Genomic DNA, 21,898 nt, shown 5'->3' with positions numbered 1-21,898 from the left:
CTTCCATGGAACAGATAAGGGGAATGATCATGGAGCTCTTTTCCACACAATGAAAGCATATTTTGACATGATGCTGAACACTATTGGTTCTTGCGAGTCACATGACCCAAAGTTATGTGCAAGATTACATGTGTTAAAGTGTAAGAGATTCAAAGGAGTGCAACGTGAATGAAACTTACATTTCAGTCGGTTTCTGACCATACACACTACTGTTCAATAGTTTGGTTAAAAAAAAGACAAAAAAGATTTGTTTTTTAATGTTTCTGAAAGAAGTGTATTAAGCTCGCCAAGGCTGCATAACATTACAGTAAAAGCAGTAATACTGAAAAATATTTCAATTTAAATAACTTTTAATGTTAATAATGTTTTAAAAATGACATTTATTCTTGTGATGCAAAGTTGAATTTTCAGCATTGAATATTCAGTGATAATCCTTCAGAAATCATTCTAAAATGCTGATTTGCTGCTCTAGAAAAATCTCTTATTATTAGTGTTGAAAACAGTTGTGCAGAAAATATTTTTGCAGATTTTTCATCCTTGCTGAGTATTAAATTCATACTTCAAAAAAAAAAAAAATCTTAGTGACCCTGAAATTTTGAATGGCAGTGTAGTTTTAGAAGATCTGAAATATTGCACATGTAGACCATTTTCATGGCAACTGTGTGGTGTTTTTTGTCCTTTTTGGAGCCTGACAGTTCTTGGTCACTGTCTGCTTTCATTTTATGATTAAAAAAAATCCTTTTTGTGCTCCATGGAGGGGAAAAAAGAGAAAGTAATAGAGAAAGCTTTGTTAAATGATAGCAAAATGTTCATTTTTGGTTGAACTATCCCTGTAACATCCAAAAAGAAAATCAAATCAACATCTCACCTATCATTAGCCACATCAAAACAAAGACCATGTGAAAATGGAACAAAATGAAGTAAATGAAAAGTTCAAACAAAACAAGATCAAATCAAATCAAATCAGTGCAGGCTAGAGAGGTCCCAGTACCTTCTCACTATGGCTATGTTCCTCGTTTAGGGTAGTGCTACTGCAAGTATCAACCCCCGAGTCTTTAACCTGGGGTTCAAACCACTCAGCATCTTCTTCCAAAGAGTGGCCCCCAAAGCGCACCATTTTCTTTTGGCCCTCAGATAAGGTGTGTGACTGCTCAAAAGTTTGTCTTTTTCCCCTTTGACTGTCCCCTACAGACATGGGATAAAAACAGAAAGAAAAAAAAGACATGCAGAAGTGAAAATAAATCAAAAGAACCATGAAATGACAGAGTGACAGAGAGAGAGAGAGAGAGAGAGAGAGAGAGAGAGAGAGAGAGAGAGAGAGAGAGAGAGAGAGAGAGAGAGAGAGAGAGAGAGAGAGAGAGAGAGAGAGAGAGGTGGGACATTAGGCTCCGCATGTCTCACCAAAGACATGGAGGAAGCATCGCTGCTATGCCACGTTGTATGATCCCACCAGTGGCCATCCAAATCCCCTGCGAGCACCACACACACATACACACACAATCCCAGAACGCACACATACAGCAGAGAGCAGAGGTAGTTTGTGAGGACAAAAGAAACAGAGACATGTGGGGGAGAAAGACACTGTATTCACTCATTCATATTGTTAAATGTGTCAGACGCACTCATACTTAGACTCACACTTATTGTTCATTGATTATTACACTCATAACTGTATATATGCAACCTAACTATGACAAATCAGGCAAGTAACAAGAATATAAAGAATTGTCCCTGGTAAATGCAACATAATGCGCCTTTGTACAAAACTACAGAAGAGGTCAAACATTTGCACTGCTCAAAGAAACTTGGATGAAGTCGCTATCTTCAAAGTCTGACTAATAAGATCTGAAAAGATCTTGGGACTGGGCTTTTAATACACTTTATTTCAGGGGGAAAAAACACACAATGCCGGCTCCAGTTTAAAATGCAGTTGGTGCCCACTCTCTTAACCTGCAATCCTGCATTTGGAGAGATATATGACATAATCATATATGACATCATCAGGATGTGGTCATTGTAAATGACATCGTCCAATATGACATCATAATCAGATAAAAACCATCAGCTGTGATGCTTTTACATATAACATATGGCAAGATCAAATCAAATGTGATATAATCCGAATATTACATTAGATATGGCTTGATTAAATATAGCACAATAAATATGACATCTAAATATAAGACATAGTCATGAAACTCTAACGTGCCACTGATTGGCTGTCTCGTGACCGGTTCAGCAGCAAATCGGCCACTTCTTTCTATCAGGCTAGCCATATATATTTCAGTCCGACCAGGTAGCATTAGACTGCGCGACCATCTTAACCCTCCTCCTCCCCAGCACCACCTGTCTAGATCTGCTACGGGTCTCTATTTGCAGCAGCACTTTCAATATCACTGTGTCCGCACTTGCTCTGCAGCAGCAGCAAGTTTTCTTTCTGTTTTATCGTGGTCTAGCAGAGCGAGTCTGTGTACAGTCACAACCTATTTACATTAGAGATACATATTGTGTTTCAAACTACTCCGAGGAGAGTTGTCGTGACTGAAATGATATCGGTATGATTTGAACAACAAAATGATTTTAATAGATTTAGTTTTACTTCAGTAAATATGGCATTATCAAATACCATGCGATATTCATACGACAACATCAGATATAATACAGTAGCATCATAGTATTGTATCTGCTCTGTGCTTAAGCCTAGGATGTGTACATGTGTCTTAAACATCAAATGAACAGAGCAACCACTCATACAGCAGCTTAAACAACAGACACTGATCTACATATGGGACTCATTACATTAAACTCCAAAACACTAGCGCCAGTGGTAATGACAGAGAACTGCAGACATATGAGAATTAATGAACAAAAGAATAAAGGAGTAGTTTAAGAAATAGCCTAAAGCTCTTCCTGTAGTATTCGCAGAAACCCACTGAATGCAATGTTATGGTCCTCCAGAAAGTCATATAGTACAAAAATTAGAATTATGCATGACATGAATATCCTTAAGAACATCAGAAACAAAAGGAATTTATTCCATATAAGTTAAAAATTAAAAATTATCTGGAATAGTGGAAAACAAATCTTTTTTTTTATTTATTTAATTTTATTTAATCAAATCTAATTTGAAAACTTGATAGATGGAAATAGATCTCACTTTATACAACACTTAAAATTAAAAAAGGACTCATACAGTAATGTACACGTATAACTACTACCATGGTCAAAAGTATTAATTTTTATTTAAGTGACAGTGACATGACGTAAAGGCCAAGTATGGTAACCCAGAATTTGTCATCTATATTTAACCCATCCAAGTTAGTGCACACACATTAGGAGCAGTGAGTAGTGAACACACACACAGCAAAACATGAACACACACACCCAGAGCATTGGGCAGCCATTGCTGCGTCGCCCGGGGAGCGATTGTGGGCACTTTCGCTTTCACGATTACCTCATCTTTACCACATTTAAGGTGAATTCTGTTAAATTACGCTATGTTTTTCCAATCATCTCAATGACAAAAAGTGGCCCAAATTACCTGAGACAAAACAATAACAGTAGCTACAATTATTTCAGTGCACATTCACACTCGCCACTTATCTGTGTTCCAAATGTCCGCTATCATCATGCTACCCTTCTGGAGCACTGCTGTGTCCTCTCTCCCTCTCCCTCTCTCTCTCTCTCTCTCTCTCTCTCTCTCTCTCTCTCTCTCTCTGTGTGTGTGTGTGTGTGTTGGTAGTAAAAGCGTGAGAGCAGTGGTCTTAGCGGCTGCGTTCCGGGGTCTATTTCTCTCTCACTCTCACGTTCTCGGCAGAAGGCGGAAGTGCTGATTCAGGCCTGAGCACAGCTCCCAGGCCGCTAGTGCACGGCTCTCCATCACTCTGACAACTCAATAAAAACCCAGTGTAAACTATTAATTGGATCATTAATTATTGATGCTGTTTTTACTACGAGTGAAGGAGACAGGAGAACAGAGAGAGAGAGAGAGAGAGAGAGAGAGAGAGAGAGAGAGAGACAGACAGACTGAAGAGAGCGACATGGCATGCAATCATAAAATTAATATTGATATTGATATTTGTCTCCGAACAGGACAACTGAAGATGTGGTCTGATTGGTTCCCCTAGGCATGATATAGAAAAAGGTGGGATTCATGGAGAATGAATCATGTTGTTCATTTGCACGTGCTGCATGTTTACCCGATTCACTAAAATAATTATGCCAACCAATACAGTTGGTATTGAAAAAAAAAAAAAATGATTATGATTTTAAATTTGGCATATTTACATTTCTGATTTTCAACGCACAATTTTAACATGTATTATTTACTATGTAAATATTATTAGTTTTTACAGTTATCTACAAAAAATAATAGTAAAAGATTAAAAATGATTAAATACTTTAAATATATATATATTAAAATATTTAATTATATTTATTATATAGACATTTACAATTATTAAAAAAAATATTTCAAGATATTAAAAAACATTACTAAAATATTAAATTATTCACACCTACATACATTAAAACATGTGCATTTTTCTTTCCAAAGTCAAACATTTACTGTATAAACTGAAAAATGCTTTAAGATTTAGCTTTCTTGTGAATCACTGAACTAATATTTAGTTGTATAACCACGGTTTCTGAGAACTGCTTCACATCTGTGTTGCATGGAGTCGACCAACTTCAGTAGTTCCAGACCAGGACGATTACACTACATACCACAATTTCTTGGTTTTGCCTCAAAAACAGCATTTTTGCTGTCACCCCACAAGTTTTCTATTGGATTAAGGTCCGGGGATTGGGCTGGCCACTCCATAATGTTAATCTTGTTGGTCTGGAACCAAGATGCTGCTTGCTTACTGGTGTGTTTGGGGTCGTTGTCTTGTTGAAACACCCATTTCAAGGGCATTTCCTCTTCGGCATAAGGCAACATGACCTCTTTAAGTATTTTGATGTACTCAAACTGATCCATGATCCGTGGTATGCGATAAATAGGCCCAACACCATAGTATGAGGAACATCCCCATATCACGATGCTTGTGCCACCATGCTTCACTGTCATCACAGTGTACTGTGGTTTGAATTCAGTGTTTGGGGGTCGTCTGACAAACTGTCTGCGGCCTTCTAGATCCAAAAAGAACAATCTTGCTTTCATCAGTCCACAAAATATTGCGCCATTTCTCTTTAGTCCAGTCAATGTGTTCTTTGGCACATTGAATTGTACCCTCTTCAGCACATGTCGTTTTTGGCTTCTTGCCAATAGCTTGGCTTCACATAGGCGTCTTCTAATTGTTGCAGTACTCACAGGTAACTTTAAATCTTCTTTGATCAGCCTAGAGCTGATCATTGGCTGAGTCTTCGCCATTTTGACTATTCTTCGATCCATTTGAATGGTAGCTTTCCGTTTTCTTCCACGTCTTTCTGGTTTTGGTTGCCATTTTGAAGCATTTGATATCATTTTAGCTGATCAGCCTATCATTTTATGCACTTCTTTATATGTTTTCCCCTCTCCAATCAACTTTTTAATCAAAGTTTTTCTTCGCTGTTCTTCTGAACAATGTATGGAACGGCCCATTTTACTCCGATTTTCAGAGAGAAATGCACTATAACTACCATGTACATTCCGGTAATGCCTTCGTCCTTAAATAAGGGCCACTTGTTTGACACCAGTTTTTTCACAGAATGAATAACCTCACTAAGTGAACTCCGAGCTGCTATTATTTTGAACACACCCCTTTCATCAGCAGCATGCATGTCATGGCTGTTGGGTCTGTTGTTTTTCTATTACTCTACTACACCTACTAGTAAATTATTTGCCGTGTAGACATATCATTTCTACCAAAAACAGTGATTGATCTGGTTAGTGATGTTGGACTGCTATTATAAAAATTACATCAAAAAATGTTAAATTAAAATTAAATAAAAAAAACCTTTTGCTGAAAATGATGGCGTACACAGCAAATCATTACTGATTGGTTTGTAATTTTCAATCTATTTTCACTGTTGCTAACACTATCAGCAATTCTTGCAATTTCAAGAAAACCTCATCTATGCTACCTAGCGAACAAGCCATCCTTATTGTTGAGCCCTGTAAATGTAAATAATGATAGGTGATATATTGATGAAACAAGCTGATGGTGATGTATTGCTATGTTTAGACACTCACATCACTCTTTAATTACCACTTAGGCCTACTAAGTGTCTTCTAAGAACGAATACAATACTGAAACATGAATATAACCCTGTGGACACAAGACAGTTTCAAACCTTTTCTCCTGTTCTGTCTGCACATCTGCTGATCGATAAAGAGGAGAACAAAAAGAGAGACCACTACACTAAATCATATGAGGGTCTCCTGCTGCACGTCAATGTTTTTACAAAGCTTTAGCACATACCCATCACATTTCTATGGCGATACAGCCTATTTCTGCTGACAGTTTGAAGAGCAGAAGAAATGAGTAATATGCATATAGCTGAATGTAATTATATCTGGAAAGGGTCATTTTAGAGCTGCACGATTAATCGTTAAAAGATCGCAATATCCATTCCAACACTCACACGATCTTATTCGTGACAAAGACAATGACAATGATTCGACTCTGTGTATTAAACCTTTGACAAGTACAATCACACGAAACATATAAATCTGCTTTGGTGCTGCCGCTGAGCCAGAGAGAGCAGTTGTCATGTTTAGGTATGAAACAGCTTCATAAACAGTCTTTTCCATGACACTGTATTCTTATTTCTGTGATACAATAGTTCAAATGATCACAGAAGTACTGGGGTAAAAGTTTCTAGTTGACAATTCAATGAAAAAACATTCAATCTTTCGTCATTGAATCATTCACTCAAAGGGATTTGTTCAAAAACGTTGATTCATCCAACAAGTGAACAAGTGAAGGTTTTGAATGAGCCATTGAATCATTCATTTAAAACATTTTGTCAGAGCCCGTAGTAAATTACACGTTAATTTTGTTTAGTTGTCTATTCAGCGTTGTGGGGAATCGGATCTCTATATTAAACCAAAAAAAAAAAAATCTTAGTTCTCAATTTATCCAGAATCGTACAGCTCTATGTCATCTGGATAAGCTCCGCCTCAACTGTTTTCTGATCGCTGTGGGTTTTTTTTTTGTTCATTACATAATTTGCCTGGAATCATACGTGGTCTTTTTGACTGGTCTGAGAGCAGGTCTGAATGCAGAGCGAATCCAAGCAGCTTATCCAGATCCGAAAACAGGCCTGCAGCCAAGCTGATGCCATGGTAACCTGCTTTCACCTCATTACATCTGATCTTCAGACAGTCAGCCGGCAAAACAAATAACGTCAAAACCTGCGTTCAGAACAGGAAGCCTGAAATAAACAAAATGTCTGTTGCTCAAACAAAAATGACAACCAGTTCATGGCTAAAATTGAACTGTAATAGAGTCCAAAGACATCAGATGTCAAAACTGATAGCCAAGTTTTGGAAATTGTGTTTAATGCATTAGCTTTGAGTAATGTTTTTCAATGTTAAAATACTTTCCTTTCCAGTTTAATATGCTCTGTGTTAGCTATTGTGACACTGTGACACTTTCCAATCCCTGCTCTCCCTGTGTCTTAATATGCGTACTTCCCTATTATATAGTAAGCAAAATGCAGTACAGACAATGCAGAGTGGTGTGTCTGAATATGTATTAGTCATAAAAATGTACATTCCCGTTCCCGTTCAGGGGTGGTTGATTATGATTTCATTTTACTAACTTTAGTTAGTGTGTAATGTTGCTGTGTGAGCATAACAAACATCTGCAAAGTTACAACGCTCAAATTTCAAACCAAAGGAAGATATTTGCTTTTAAAGAAATTGTTTTTTAAGGACTACAACAAACGGCTGGTAGGGACTACATGACATTCCTCCCGGGTTAGTGACATCACTAACTCGAAACACGAACACGCAGTCCATGTTGAGAAGAGGAAGAGTTGTTGTAGTACAACACATTTGTGAGTCGCATCCGTCTTTTCTCATGCAATACAGTACATAACACAAATGCAATAGCATGTCACTCTGTAGGCAGCGATTTTATAGATTATCATGACAGAACATGCTAATCAAAGGCTTGAAGATAGTTAACTCCACATCAGCTACATAAATTCATCAATTAACCATCCAGAAACGTCCAGCTGCATTCTATATGTTGTTCGACATTTTAGTGCGTGTCTGCGTGAGGTAATCGGAGCTGCTAACACACACAAGCTCTTGAAGCTCCACCCTCTGTGCCGGGAGCAGCAGCTCATTTGCATTTAAAGGGACACACGAAACGATGCGTTTTTACTAACCATCAAAAAGGGACAATTTTAACATGGTGTAAAAAAGTATCTGTGTGGTATTTTCAGCTAAAACTTCACACACACACTCTGGGGACATCAGAGACTAATTTTACATTATTGTAAAAAGGGGCATTATACAACTGCTTTAAATGTTATGCACACCAAGGATGCATTTATTTGATCAAAAATACAGTAAACAGTTCCATTGTGAAATATTCTTTTTAAATTTAAATTTTTTTTTTTCAAGATTCTTTGATGAATAGAAAGTTTAAAATAACAGCATTTATTTGAAATGGAAATATTTTGGAACATTATAAATGTCTTTACTGCCACTTTAGATCAATTTAATGCATCCTTGCCGAATAAAAATATTAAAGTTCTAAAAAAAATACCTCAATCTTTTGAAAGGTAGAGAATATTTTTGTGCAACTGATGCCACTAGTGGTGAAATATATACATTTTATTATATTTATTATTATATAAAAACAAACCAATTGTGTATGTCAATGGAGAGGCTTCACTACGATGAAAAAACTGCTTTTGTGGGAAAACAGCTTATCATTTAATGAATTGCCAGCCTATCAGCTTATCTTCAACATGTTTGCCCTTAAACTTTCATTTTGGATTGAACTATTTTTGAGTTTACACCAAAAAAAAAATGCTGTTTTATAAGAGAAGTCACTGACCATTGCGCGACAGGTAGGATTCAGATTACAACACTTCTCATTCATTTCTATAGTATCCGCAAACAGTGATTGACTGTCGCACAACTTTGAAAGAAACTCAATGACGTCAAGGCTGTAATGTGATTGGTTTTCAAGGCACACGTGATCCAAGTTAGTGGTTACGCTTTCTCCAAAGGTAGAGACACGGACCCTCATATCTCCCAATAATAAGAGTGACCATCTCTGATTTTGTTTCATACCAATTTCTGCTCCACTAGCATCACATAACAAAATTGCAAATTACATTCAGCCTATCTGCTATTGGTCAAACAAACAGGTAGCCCTACCCTAAACTCACACCATTGGCTGAGCCACTCTTGCTATGCCGGGCTGATCAAACAAACAGAACAATGTTTTGAAAGCACCAGTGTTTAAACTTTTCTGGAAAATATATCTAATTATAGTTGTCTGAACTAGCAGAAGAAAGTATTTTAATTTTTTTTTTAAATGCACACACCTTAAAGGGATAGTTCACCCAAAAATGAAAATTCTGTTGTAAGAATTGCAAGGCACACGTGATCCAAGTTAGTGGTTACGCTTTCTCCAAAGGTAGAGACACGGACCCTCATATCTCCCAATAATAAGAGTGACCATCTCTGATTTTGTTTCATACCAATTTCTGCTCCACTAGCATCACATAACAAAATTGCAAATTACATTCAGCCTATCTGCTATTGGTCAAACAAACAGGTAGCCCTACCCTAAACTCACACCATTGGCTGAGCCACTCTTGCTATGCCGGGCTGATCAAACAAACAGAACAATGTTTTGAAAGCACCAGTGTTTAAACTTTTCTGGAAAATATATCTAATTATAGTTGTCTGAACTAGCAGAAGAAAGTATTTTAATTTTTTTTTTAAATGCACACACCTTAAAGGGATAGTTCACCCAAAAATGAAAATTCTGTCTCAAACAGAAAATTTACCCACCCTCAAGTTGTTCCAAACCTCTATGAGTTTCTGTATTCTACTGAACACAAAAGAAGATATTTAAAAGAGGATACTCCATAGTATACTACGGAAATCAATGGGGTCCGTCAACTGTCTGGCTACCAACATTCTTCAAAATATCGTGTTCTGTGTTCAGCAGAAGAAAGAAATTTATACAGGTTTGGAACAACTAGAGAGTGATTAAATGATGACTTAAATGAAGAATTATCATCTTTGGGTAAACTATCCCTCTAAAGTGAAGAAAATGTTTGTGTATAAACCAACTGAACCAATAGCACAATGATGAAATCAAGTAGAATGGCCGATTGTGGATTTGTAATCATGCAGAAACGCTACTATCCCTGTGCAGTATCTCCACTGAGCTCGGCTCTCATGTGCGATAAAGCTGACGGGAAAGGCAGTCTTATCTGGCCTGATGTGCTCTCCCCTCCTCCCTAAAACCCACCTGACCTTCAGAGAGAGCGTTACTCCACTCCTCTGGTTAGAAGTGTGGCTGTGAAACCTGGAAGAGCGGAACATCAATAATGTACAACTGTACGCTGGGTTTTGTCCCTAGGATGCTTATATAAGTGGCTCAGAATGAGTTCTTACTGCAATTCTCCGTCCTGCCACACATCTCAAAAACCTTCCTGTTTGTTGTCTACGCAGTAAATAAAGTGCATGGGAGACGCAATTAATTAGCAGGACACGTTGCTAAGCTAATAACTTGATATTTTAATATGCATAATAACATAAAACTGAGTATAATAATTTACGTTTCAGAACTAAAATACATTTGTAATCAATATTTCTTTCAACTCGTCCACCTTTTCGGATAATTTTTTTTTACACCAATCTTGTCACAATGTATTCTTGCCCACAACTAACCCAAAATCGTAACTAAAAAAAGGTGCACTTGATTTGTTTACTTCACTGTTGGAAAAAGGAGCGTGTGCATTTTACATTATTTTTTGGACACCTAAGCACATTTTCTCATTATCACAATGCATTCATTAATTTAAATCAGCATACATTAAGTGCAGTGCAACATACTGTTGTAATATATAAATGCTTACAGTAAGGTATTTGGTGGGAACATTTTTGGCTTTATTTTTTTCAAGAAAAATGTAACATTTCTCAAGCATACTACTTATTTCTTTAGGCGTGAAACTTCTAAAGTGGATAAATAAGTGCACTTCTAATATTAATATTTACGAGACTACACAATAATCTCATCTCTCTCTTTCCTTATCTCTGACTCTTTCTTTTCCACTCTATTCCTCTGTTATGTAACATAATCCATTACATCTGATCTGAAGGAACCAAGACCAAGGAATATCTGTCACTAGGAGGACAACAGAGAGAAAACAATACACACTTACAAACATACAGAGATAGAAAGCAATACACACAAGTCATACTGTAAATGGACACCAGAGTTGGAGAGTAACTAACGTCAAGTGATTTTCCAGCAGCTGAGGAAATAATCAAAAACTTTTTCCTGAATTGTGTGGGTATCCAATTTATTCCAGTAAATTGGTTCCTTTGGACAGTTCATGTAAATGAACCAGTTCAAAATGAAGCGATTCACTGATTCATGTCCTTTTTATGTCTTTTTTATAGCTAAATATTTAGATAAGCACTGCTTTTCAGCATTATGTTTTTGACTTCATTGCAGTTAACTACTTTTTTATCGTAGCTTCTATTGTAGCTAACTACCTTTTTAGTAATTTGACTGTAATTGAATTACTTTAAATAGCAGTTTTAAAGCTTCTCCAACACTGACGGACACAATGACTCCTCTTGACACACATCTCTCCTCATACTCCCTGACCACACACACACACACACACACTGGCCATTCACATACACACACTGTGAAACATCAGCATCAATCAAAGGTTATCAGCATATTAAATAATATTCTAAAAGTATTCTTAATTTAATTACTTACATGTAAATAAAACTCTAATATTAGCAACAGCTTTAATCTATTAGCATTAGACCTTCATTGCATAAACATTCACTAGTTCAAAAGTTTGTGGTAAGATTTTTTTAATGAATACTTGTATTCAGAAAGGATGCCTTAAAGACAGTAAAGGTTTAAATTTTAAATTAATGCTTTATTTTGAACTTTCTATTAATCAACGAATCCTGAAAAAAAATTATCACCATTTCCACAAAAATATGACAATATGATAATAATAAGAAATGTTTCTTGAGTAGCAAATCAGCATATCAGAATGATTTCCAAAGGATCATGTGACACTGAAGACTGGAGTAGTGATGCTGAAAATTCAGCTTTGTCTTCACATAAATAAATTACATTTTAAAATATATTCAAATATAAAACAGCTATTTTAAATTCTAAAAATATTTCAAAATATTACTGCTTTTACTGTATTTTTAATCAAATAAATTCAGCCTTGATAAGCATAAAAAATTAAAAAAATCTTACGAACCCCAAACTTTTGAATGGTAGCTTATATTTATAAATATATATGATTTATAAACAGCTGCATTACCTTTCTCGCTCACAGACTCACTCTCGATCTCCACGTCCTCACAGCTGGTGTACTCGGGTGTTGTGGCCAATTCCTCCTCGGAGCTGCTCAGCGACACCTGCCTCATTTTTCCGCCCCTCTTGGTCTTGTGAGGTTTGGGCGGCGGCGGCCTGACGGACTCTGATTGGTCGGAACTGAGCGAGTCATTCCGCAGCATGCTGTCCATCTTCTCTCGTTTACTCTTCCGCACGGCCGAGGCGGGATCCAGCAGCTGCTGCCTGTGAAGGGAGTCCACATTGGGGGGACTGTGGTTGGACCTCCAGTGGGTTTGTCCGGGACCCGGTGAGTAGTGGGGACCTCGCAGGGGCCCAAGGGGCTCCTCCATCTCAGTGTACGCCAGGGAGACATCGCTGTGGCGGCGTTCGTGTCTGAAGCGCGAGACCTCGGCATGCATGCGCATCTGCTCCTCGTAAGGTTGTGGTTTGACTGGGTATCGGGCCAGGTTGGGGTCGCTGCGGTAGCGGTTCTGGTACTCCTCCTGCCGCTGGCGCTGTAGCTCGTGCTCGCTGAGGAGCGGGCCATCGGGCAGGAAGCCGGGTTCGGGAGGGTACTCTTCCTGAGAGTGCCAGCCGCCCCGCCGAGCACGGTACGCCCCTCGCGCTACCTCTGCGTCCTCGTAGGAGCGACCGTAGCCTCCCCGCCACTGGCGGTCTCCGGCCCCGTAGTCAGACGGTGATCGTGGCATGCCGCCCTCCCCTGGGGCATACTGCGAACGCTCCGCCTTATCCTCCCTTTGGTCGTATTTTTGGTTTGGATCCCTGGTTGCTGATGGGCTTCTTTTCCTGTCGGTCACAAAAAAAAAGTGAAGTTATTAATAAAATGTCAAAGGTCAACATAAAGATCTAGTTGAAACACCTCCATAATGGCCTTTGTAATGCTGAGAATGAAACGTGTACTATCATAACTTTCTATTATAAAAAGTGATAAAGAGTATCACAGTTTCCACAAAAACAATAAGCAGCACAACTTCATTTAGCATCTGCTTGCGATATCTCAACTGCTTGATTTCTTGTAAATTATGTCACAGCTCTAATCTTTTAAATGTGACAAGGCATGGAGATATTAAAATATTATAAGCATTAACATCATGATTTTCTGTAAAGCTGCTTTGAAACAATGTGTATTGAAAAAAGCACTATAAATACATCCAATTAATTCCTGATACGTAAAAATCAGTTCCCATCTTACATTTCAGCTAGTTCAAAATGCTGTTATTTTTAAACACGTCAGATTACACAAGTAAAAGAGTTTGCAAACAAGCTTTCACAATGATGTTAAAGTCATTACACAGACTTCCAACTATAAGAAACAATATGCAAACTTGCAAAGTCAGCATTAAAATCCTGTTACAAATGTAAATGCGTGTCATCGGATGCTGAAATCACGTATGAATCCAGATAAAGCAGCAGCACCATCTAAACTCTAACTGTAATTACATTTTTTTAAAGCAACATCTCATTTTAAAATGCATGCTGTGTTTACACAAATAACCTGCCGCTAATGTGGTTACAGCAGTGCTGGCTGTATGTGTCGGAAAAGACAAATGACACCAGTGTCCCTGGCATACAAGTTTCATTTTCAGAGGGAATAAGAGTCTTTGGCTCACAGGAAGCCCAGAGAGATGACGGAGAGAGAAAAAACTGCAATTGAAGAGTAAAGTTTAGAGTCTTGAAAAGCCACAATGCATCCGCTCTTCCCTTACTGCATGTTTGTGTGACTTCACAGAGTTTAGCAGTTGTATTTCATTGATAATCACATGGAAGCAGCTGGAATATACACTAAAAGGGCAGGAATATACCTGATACATCTAAATCTTTGATCTAGCAATTAATCATCTAACCCACAAACAAGTATTACACCTCTTCTGCCACAACAAGCTTCAATTCTCACTTAAAACATCAAAAATGAGATCTCTGAATATGGCAAAATTGCTAATTTTGTGAATCCTAAAAGATTCCTTTGATCAGGCCAAAATCTGAAGTATTTAATCATCATTTTGACATGTTCACAGACAGTGGATTAATGACTACAGCGATACAATTTTACCTCAGACTAAAATCTGGCAAGGTCAGTAGATTTGACGCACAGTCCTGTAGTGTGGCTTCTCCAACGACAACAGTCATATCAAAAAACAATAGCAGTGCAGAAACCTCAGACTAAAATCTGGCAGTGTCAGCAGATTTGACGCACAGTCCTGTAGTGTGGCTTCTCCACAGACAACAGTCATATCAAAAACCAATAGGAGTGCAGAACAACAACCCCACATTTGCTCCGCACACATCGTCTTCTTTTTTTTTTTTTCAAGAGAAGCCATGATGAAAATCAAGGCTAGAGATTGTTTTTGTTTTCTAGCCACCATCTCTATCCCGCATTGCAAATGCAGCTCACAGTCACAGAACGTGTCACGGACTAATGATGTAAAACTCCGGACAGATCATTGATCATGCATTCATATGAATCTGAGCAGTCTCAATATGAACAAACAATTGTCATCAAATTCTTTTGAAAACAAATAATCTCAACATGAACAAACATTTCTCATCAAATTCTTCTCAAATCATATAACCTGAGCTATACTACCCACATTCATTTTATATTGTAGCTACTGTAAGTCAATAGTCAACTCATCCGTTTCTTTTTTCAGGATAAACATCAAAGACAATAGCTATGTTTCCATCCACCTATTTTTAAAAGCATTTTGGGATATTGCATAAAAAAAATCATGGATGGAAATGCCAAAATGCACTTAAATTCTAAAAATGCACATAAAAAACGTATGCACTCAACTAAACTACGATGGAAACACATTTACCGAATAAATTCCTCGGTGCGCATCAAAAAAAGACATGTGACTTTGCGATGGGACGGCATAATTAGACCAAACAGAAGACCGAACTAGTTGCACAGCGTCTGAAATGCTGATTTGGTCATTCTGAAATGCCTGAGCAAATTGGTTCGGTAAAATAACCTCCCAGAACACGACAAACAGCAGGTATCCACCTCAGAAAGCAAGATAACGCGTTCATTGCTTTTTGTCAAAATTCACAAAATTATTACAGTGGTTTCTCCTACTGCCGCAACTTCCAATTTTCAAAGTGATATTTAGCGGCAGTTTATCAGGAAGTGACGATTTTATTCTCTTTGAGAAACTCTATGGAAACGGAGCTTTATTCGCAAATGTTTTATGCGATATTCCAAAATGTTTTATCCGATATTCCAGTAAAATTCGCAACTTTGGATGGAAACAAATCTAATGTTGATTGATATTTCAATGAAACAAAGAGAAATTCATTAAGTCTCCTGAGGTATGAAAGCATAACACCTGAGCAATAAAATTGAACAAACTTCTCCTTTGTACTGCAAATATCACAGCAAAACTGAAACATATTGAACGTTCCTCTGATCTGCATTTGAAGCTAGCGCACTAGCTAGTGACGAGGAAACCAGTTCAATAATAGCTCTCTCAATTTTTCTGCAGGATGCTGTGATCTTTAGTGTCTGGAGAGATCTGTGAGCTGTTTCTGAGCATGTACATGTACTGACTGATTAATGCTCGTATCTCCCGCGTCCCCTGGGCTCTGCTCTGGGGTTTTACTATGGCCGCCGTGTCCTGTTGCATTATTCAACAGCAGCCTGACACAGTCGTGCACCATTCACAAATCCAGAGCACTGCAGACATCTGTTTGTGTTTGGGATCGTGTGTGTGTGTGTTTCTGGGGGGAAAACGGCAGTTTTTTATACCTAATATACATGATATAATATACAGCCAGCATCATTGCATAATAAACCTGAACAATGTACTTTAAATTAGCTTAAGCTTCCGCTAATAAAATTAGTCATAATTAGTCAAAATGAGTTATATATTCGCTTCCATTCACTTTCACTCTATTCATAGTTTCCACTAGCACACACACCTGGCAGGCCAATGCATTACATCACACACCAGTTTATGACTATCTGAAAAGAGCTAGATGCTCATGTAATCGCTAACGCCACCTGCCCCATCCAAAGCAATGATAGCACAGCTGGGCATTACGTCTTTGTTTAGTATGCAGGTGGACAGATTTAAACTATTGCACAGGTCACATATTATACAGCATTATTCCTATCTGCACACTAACCTACAGCCATTTTTTATCCTTAGCATTAGCACTGCGGCTAACTAGTAGTCTCTCTTCCTGGGTGTGAAAGCTGTGTGGATACAGGAACGGTTAGAGGAAAAGAAGTGTCATTGTGAACTGACCCACTTACATGTAATTTACCTATGTTAACTGTAGTTTAGTGTGTAAAACTAGGATAAAGCTCCACACACTGATTTCTCAAAGACACAGATTATCCAGCACACTAACACAGGGTGTTTTCTACAATAGTTAACCTGCCTTCACACTTCACTAGTAAACAAACACTCTCATATTTTGTATTTTCTCTGTCTGGCCAGTCAAAGTCTATTTAACAGAAAAAAAATCCTGAACAAAATACCCATTGTGAAGGAAATGTTTAAATAATCATAACTAGCATTCCCCTTTTCTTGCAGGATTAACATTTACCAGTTTTTGAAAACTAAAACGTCTCCAACACTTGGGCCAAAGTTACCGTGTCTGAATATAACGAAAGAGGAAACAAAACAGCTGTCTGAATATAGCTACATATTTAACCTCATGACCTAGTAACAGAGAATCATATGAACCAATCATATTAAAGAAAAATGATTCAATGAATCATGTCCCTTTTGCCATGCATTCAAAACTGTTGTGCTCTTTTGGTTGAGGGGATTCTCTCTGAAATTGGAGATCCTTACGGCCGTGATTAAAGCATATTCAAAAGGCATTGTCTGGAGTATGTCTGATTATTTCTGCACGGCTAGACACTATAGAGATCTTACTTCTATTCCCAAGTGATGATGTTTAGTGGAACACTAAAGATCTTATTTCCATTACCAAGTGATAGTGCTTAAGGTGAACACAAGAGACATTATTCCCAATTGATAGTGTTCAAAAGGGGCCAGACATTATCCGACCCGAAGCAGGTGTCGAAGAGGAGACGCACAGTAGAGTATAAATTTGTAGGTGTCGAAGTGGAGACTGTTTAAATTAAGTCAGGTGAGTAGCAGAAATCTACCACACCACACAAAATGCTTGCATCTCCCCCCTAAAAAAGTACTAGATAGCATACTATGGTGGTACCATACTAGTAAAACACACAAAAAAATGTCCCTAAGGATGCCTATGAATGATTAGGCTATAGTAATGCTAGAATGCTATATATATATATGCATGATAAATACTGCAGAATTGAGAATTGTGAATAATTATTGTTCTTTTTTTTTCTCCAAAAAAACAAATCCTTTGGACCCCAAACTTTTGAATGGAAGTCCATCTGAGTGGGCAAAATGATCAAAATCCCCATCCCTAAATGATGGAAAATAGAGCAAATACCTAAAAATCAAGATATATATTTAATGTTGGCTAAAAATAGCACCTAGTCCTTAATGTGAAGTGAGAGCAAAATAACATAATGAGCAAGAGTGTGAGAGTACAATGCAATGCAATCAACTGAAATTACGGCCCTTGGGGCCCCAGCTACATCTAAATGGAAGAAAACAGAGAATTGTTATACGCACCTTTGCACTTTAGCCACAACCTTACTGAAATGAGGCCACACAAACTGATACTGCAAACGGTAACCGTCAAATGAAGAAAAGCAGGTGTAGGAAACAATACAGCTCACTAACAGTCTTCAGTCCTTTCAGTAGCATTAGAATCCTCTCAGTTCTGATGTCAGGATGACATTTTCACAGAAATCAAATCTTCCCTCACTGGCCGTCGAGTAAATCCCACAAAACGTTGACTAAAATGTGCTGAAGAATTTCACGAATGCCCTTCTCTCTAATCATTCTCCCTGATGTCAGTGACATCATAGCGCCCACAGACTTATAAGCAGCCGCAAGGCATGCTGGGGGACCCAGAGCGAGGCTGAAACAGGTTGTAATGGATGACCTATGAGCAGAGATGGAGATGTTTCTCTGGGACAGGGGAAGCATTACATGCTTCAGCCCGTCGCTGATTGGAGGAGATTCTGGCCACGGCCTGCAAGAGGATTTTATTTAATCTGGTGTAACTGTGTGCCAGAACAAAACAGCACTCTCAAACCACACAAATCATAAATTTGTGCTTTTTTTCCCCCTCTCGTCCTGATTTTTTTAAAGACAAGGGCGATTATCTTTGTAAATCTAATTCTGCTTTGCACAAGTATAAATTGAAACATGCAATAGCTTTAGACGTACAGAACACAAACATGTTCTAAAAAATGTCAACATCTGAATAGAAACTAATTCTGTTTATGGTTTCGTTTCTCAGCACATACAAACAGAGACGCTCTACAATATTGAGCCTTTAAGCTGAAGCGAACTTACTGTGGATGCTATGATACAGTGATGGTGCTCGACAGTAATACCATGGGATTTTGATATATACTGTATTATTGTACTAAATGATTATACTATTAACATACCATAGTAATTGTAAAAATGGTACCAAAAACAATGGTATTATCATGGTATGAGAAAGAAAGAAAGAAAGAAAGAAAGAAAGAAAGAAAGAAAGAAAGAAAGAAAGAAAGAAAGAAAGAAAGAAAGAAAGAAAGAAAGAAAGAAAGAAAGAAAGAAAGAACATGGTATTGTCACAGTAAATACACAGAGAACCACTGTAGTAAAAAGATGATGACGATATACAATGTAAAATAATAATAATAATAATAATAAAATACAATTAGGATTACCATAATGTAAATGTTAGATTCTGTCGTCTTTTATTTTGAAATTATGTTCCGTTATGTCCTTGTTTGTTTCTGTGGTTACTAAAGATTATTATATTATGTTTGCCATGTATATATACTGCCTGTTCAGTTCAATCCCTTGTCGGTTCTCGTCTATGTTCATTTGGTTGTTTATCTATGATTATTATGACAGATAATGATGTACTATATATATATATATATATATATATATAATAGTATAACTACAGTACATATCTAATAATATAATAATAATAATTATCATCATCATCATTATTATTAATCACCCCAGTAGAACAGTTGGTAGCACTCATATACAGCACACTGTGAAACGTCTCAGAACAGGCAGACACAGGAAGTATCACAGCACAGTGTTCAGCCTGTGCACCGCAGTGATACGAACGTCATTAACGCCCCCCCCTCGCTCCTACTAAACATGATGCAGACAGCCATGTGCTCCTGCCACATTTACCCTCTATACTTTCATACAGCAGCATCCAGGCCAACCAGACCTTCTCTCGAGAAGCTCTAGCAGAGTGTAAAATAGGCCAAACCCCTGAAGAATAAAGCTGGAGAATCAGTGCAAACTGGGGAACGGCTCTACCCTTCCACAGCTCACCAAGAAGATCCTTCCACTCTCACAAACACACAGCGAGAAACATGCTAGTTCAGGCCGGACAAAAACATGCTTAATAGTTCTAAGTTGTTTAAAGACTTTTAATGGATGGAGAAGTAAAGTAACTGGATTTTCATTAAATGGGTTTTTTAAGTCAACATGAAACATTATAAATTCATTTTACCTCAGACATTTTTAAGGGAAACAGGATATTCAACAAGAAAAACATTTTTAGGGCAAGACTTGATTTTATTGACTGAGAATTTAACGGACCAGAGTGGAGCTGTGTGAGAATCATGACGTCAATCAAAAAGGATAGTCGTTTTAAAGGAGAAAAAAAGTCACAACATTTTGGTAAAAGATCATGAAGACAAATTTTGTATTTTGAATAATGTGCACAGGTAATTCAACATTAAGGCCAGGAACGTGGATTTTATAAGATTTTACACAAAAATTAAAGCGGAAACACACGGCACTCCACAACAAACACCCTAAAGCAAGGTAATTCTTCAGACAAACAGTGTGTAATTATGCTTATTGGCGTCAGCTGGAGCGGCCCAGACAGATCAGCCCAAACGCATTTTACAGGAAACTGCAGACGACAGGCTAAGCAATCAACACCAGAGTCCTGCAATTAACATCCTGCGCTGCTCGTTGGGCCCAGGAGGGGAATAAACAGGTTTGGAAGTGAAGTGTGACCAACTCGAGCCACATCAGAGCACTTCTTTCCCCATAAAGACCCATCAAAGAGCTCAGATCTGCATCACACACACAGAGAGACAAGTTTATTTTAATAAAGACCAAACAATGTGCGTCATATTTCGAATTCATGCTTTATGTATTTTTCATCATTCTCATTATCATGTGCCACATAAATTACTGTATATTGCCTCATAAACTAGGCAAATAAGTGGAATGTTTTGGCAAGCTTAATCGCTATTATTTATAAATCAAAATAAATTGTTTGGCCAATATTTATGAATATTCACCAGCCAGGTGTCAACGTTGCCAAAGAGTATAGAAGTAACAAGAGGCGAAACTCCGTTGCAGTTTTGACAACAGCCACTAGGTGGCGCTTCGGTAGCGCGGCCGCCATTTTGGACTGAACCAACGGCTTTACCGTTAGCACAACTACTGTACAGCATTAACATTATGTCTGGAAATAATTGGAAACAAAGAAAAAAACAGTGTTCTGCCATCAACAACTACCAGTGTACAACCAATCAACTAGCAATTTCATAGATTCCCCAAAGATCCAGAGAGGTAAAGTAGAAAAGGTTTTATTAACTTTAAAGTGAGCTAACGTCAACGATAACAGGTGCTGTAACGTTAATGTAAGCTATCCCATAACCGCAGTAACAGTTTGCTAATAGTAATGTTATGTATTTGGTCGAAATTATCAAGACTCGAAATGGGCTTTTTAAATCGCATACTTTCAGAGATATATGAAAACCTAACCTGGCAAATGACCGCTTTATTAATTCATTGTTATCACTAAATTAACCCTTTAACTGTCACCTTTTTTTCGCATAAACATGAAAATCACTATCCAAACTTAAATGGTTGTAATGTTAATTCAAGAATGCTTTGGAATTTAGACCTATGTTTGGTCTTGTTTTAATTTGTCAGATTATTGTTGAAGTGAAATAAATTATGAAAGTGAAACAGAAAAAAGTTATATAAGTTTGAGTTTATTAAAATGTACAAATTTAAAAATATAATTATTTATATTTTATATAAAATATATATATTACAAAATATATTTTACTTTAGAACTGCAAGAAAATGAAAGCAAAAAATCTGAACAAGTTGTGTTCCATATTTTAGGTTGATATGTTGATATCTCGCTCCCTCACCCTTTCTGCCGTGTGCTCTAACGTTACACGGTTTGGAGCTGCGCGCTCTTGCTCGCTCGCTCTAGATTCCGGGTGATTTTAGCTAATTTGCGGGCATCAGGGAGCC

The 21,898-nt window shown here is 37.6% G+C and overlaps 1 protein-coding gene across 24 annotated transcripts in view; it reads right to left on the bottom strand.

Annotated features, from left to right (window-relative positions):
- rims2a (regulating synaptic membrane exocytosis 2a) overlaps positions 1–21,898 on the bottom strand; it is a 190,092-nt gene that overhangs the window by 95,341 nt on the left and 72,853 nt on the right. For 22 of the 24 annotated variants that reach the window (XM_079893722.1, XM_079893732.1, XM_079893733.1 and 19 more), the window contains 2 exons: positions 12,490–13,310; positions 992–1,185 (listed from right to left, as the gene is read on the bottom strand). In XM_079893722.1, coding sequence (XP_079749848.1) covers positions 992–1,185; positions 12,490–13,310 — 1,015 coding nt within the window. Of the gene's footprint in view, positions 1–991; positions 1,186–1,401; positions 1,470–12,489; positions 13,311–18,148; positions 18,435–21,898 lie in introns of those variants that run through there. The other 2 variants (XM_079893723.1, XM_079893721.1) reach the window with 2 other exon arrangements.

Source organism: Squalius cephalus (assembly GCF_949319135.1).
Source record: "Squalius cephalus genome assembly, chromosome: 15".
NCBI classification, from domain to species: Eukaryota; Metazoa; Chordata; class Actinopteri; order Cypriniformes; family Leuciscidae; genus Squalius; species Squalius cephalus.
This window is presented reverse-complemented; position numbering and strand designations above follow the sequence as displayed.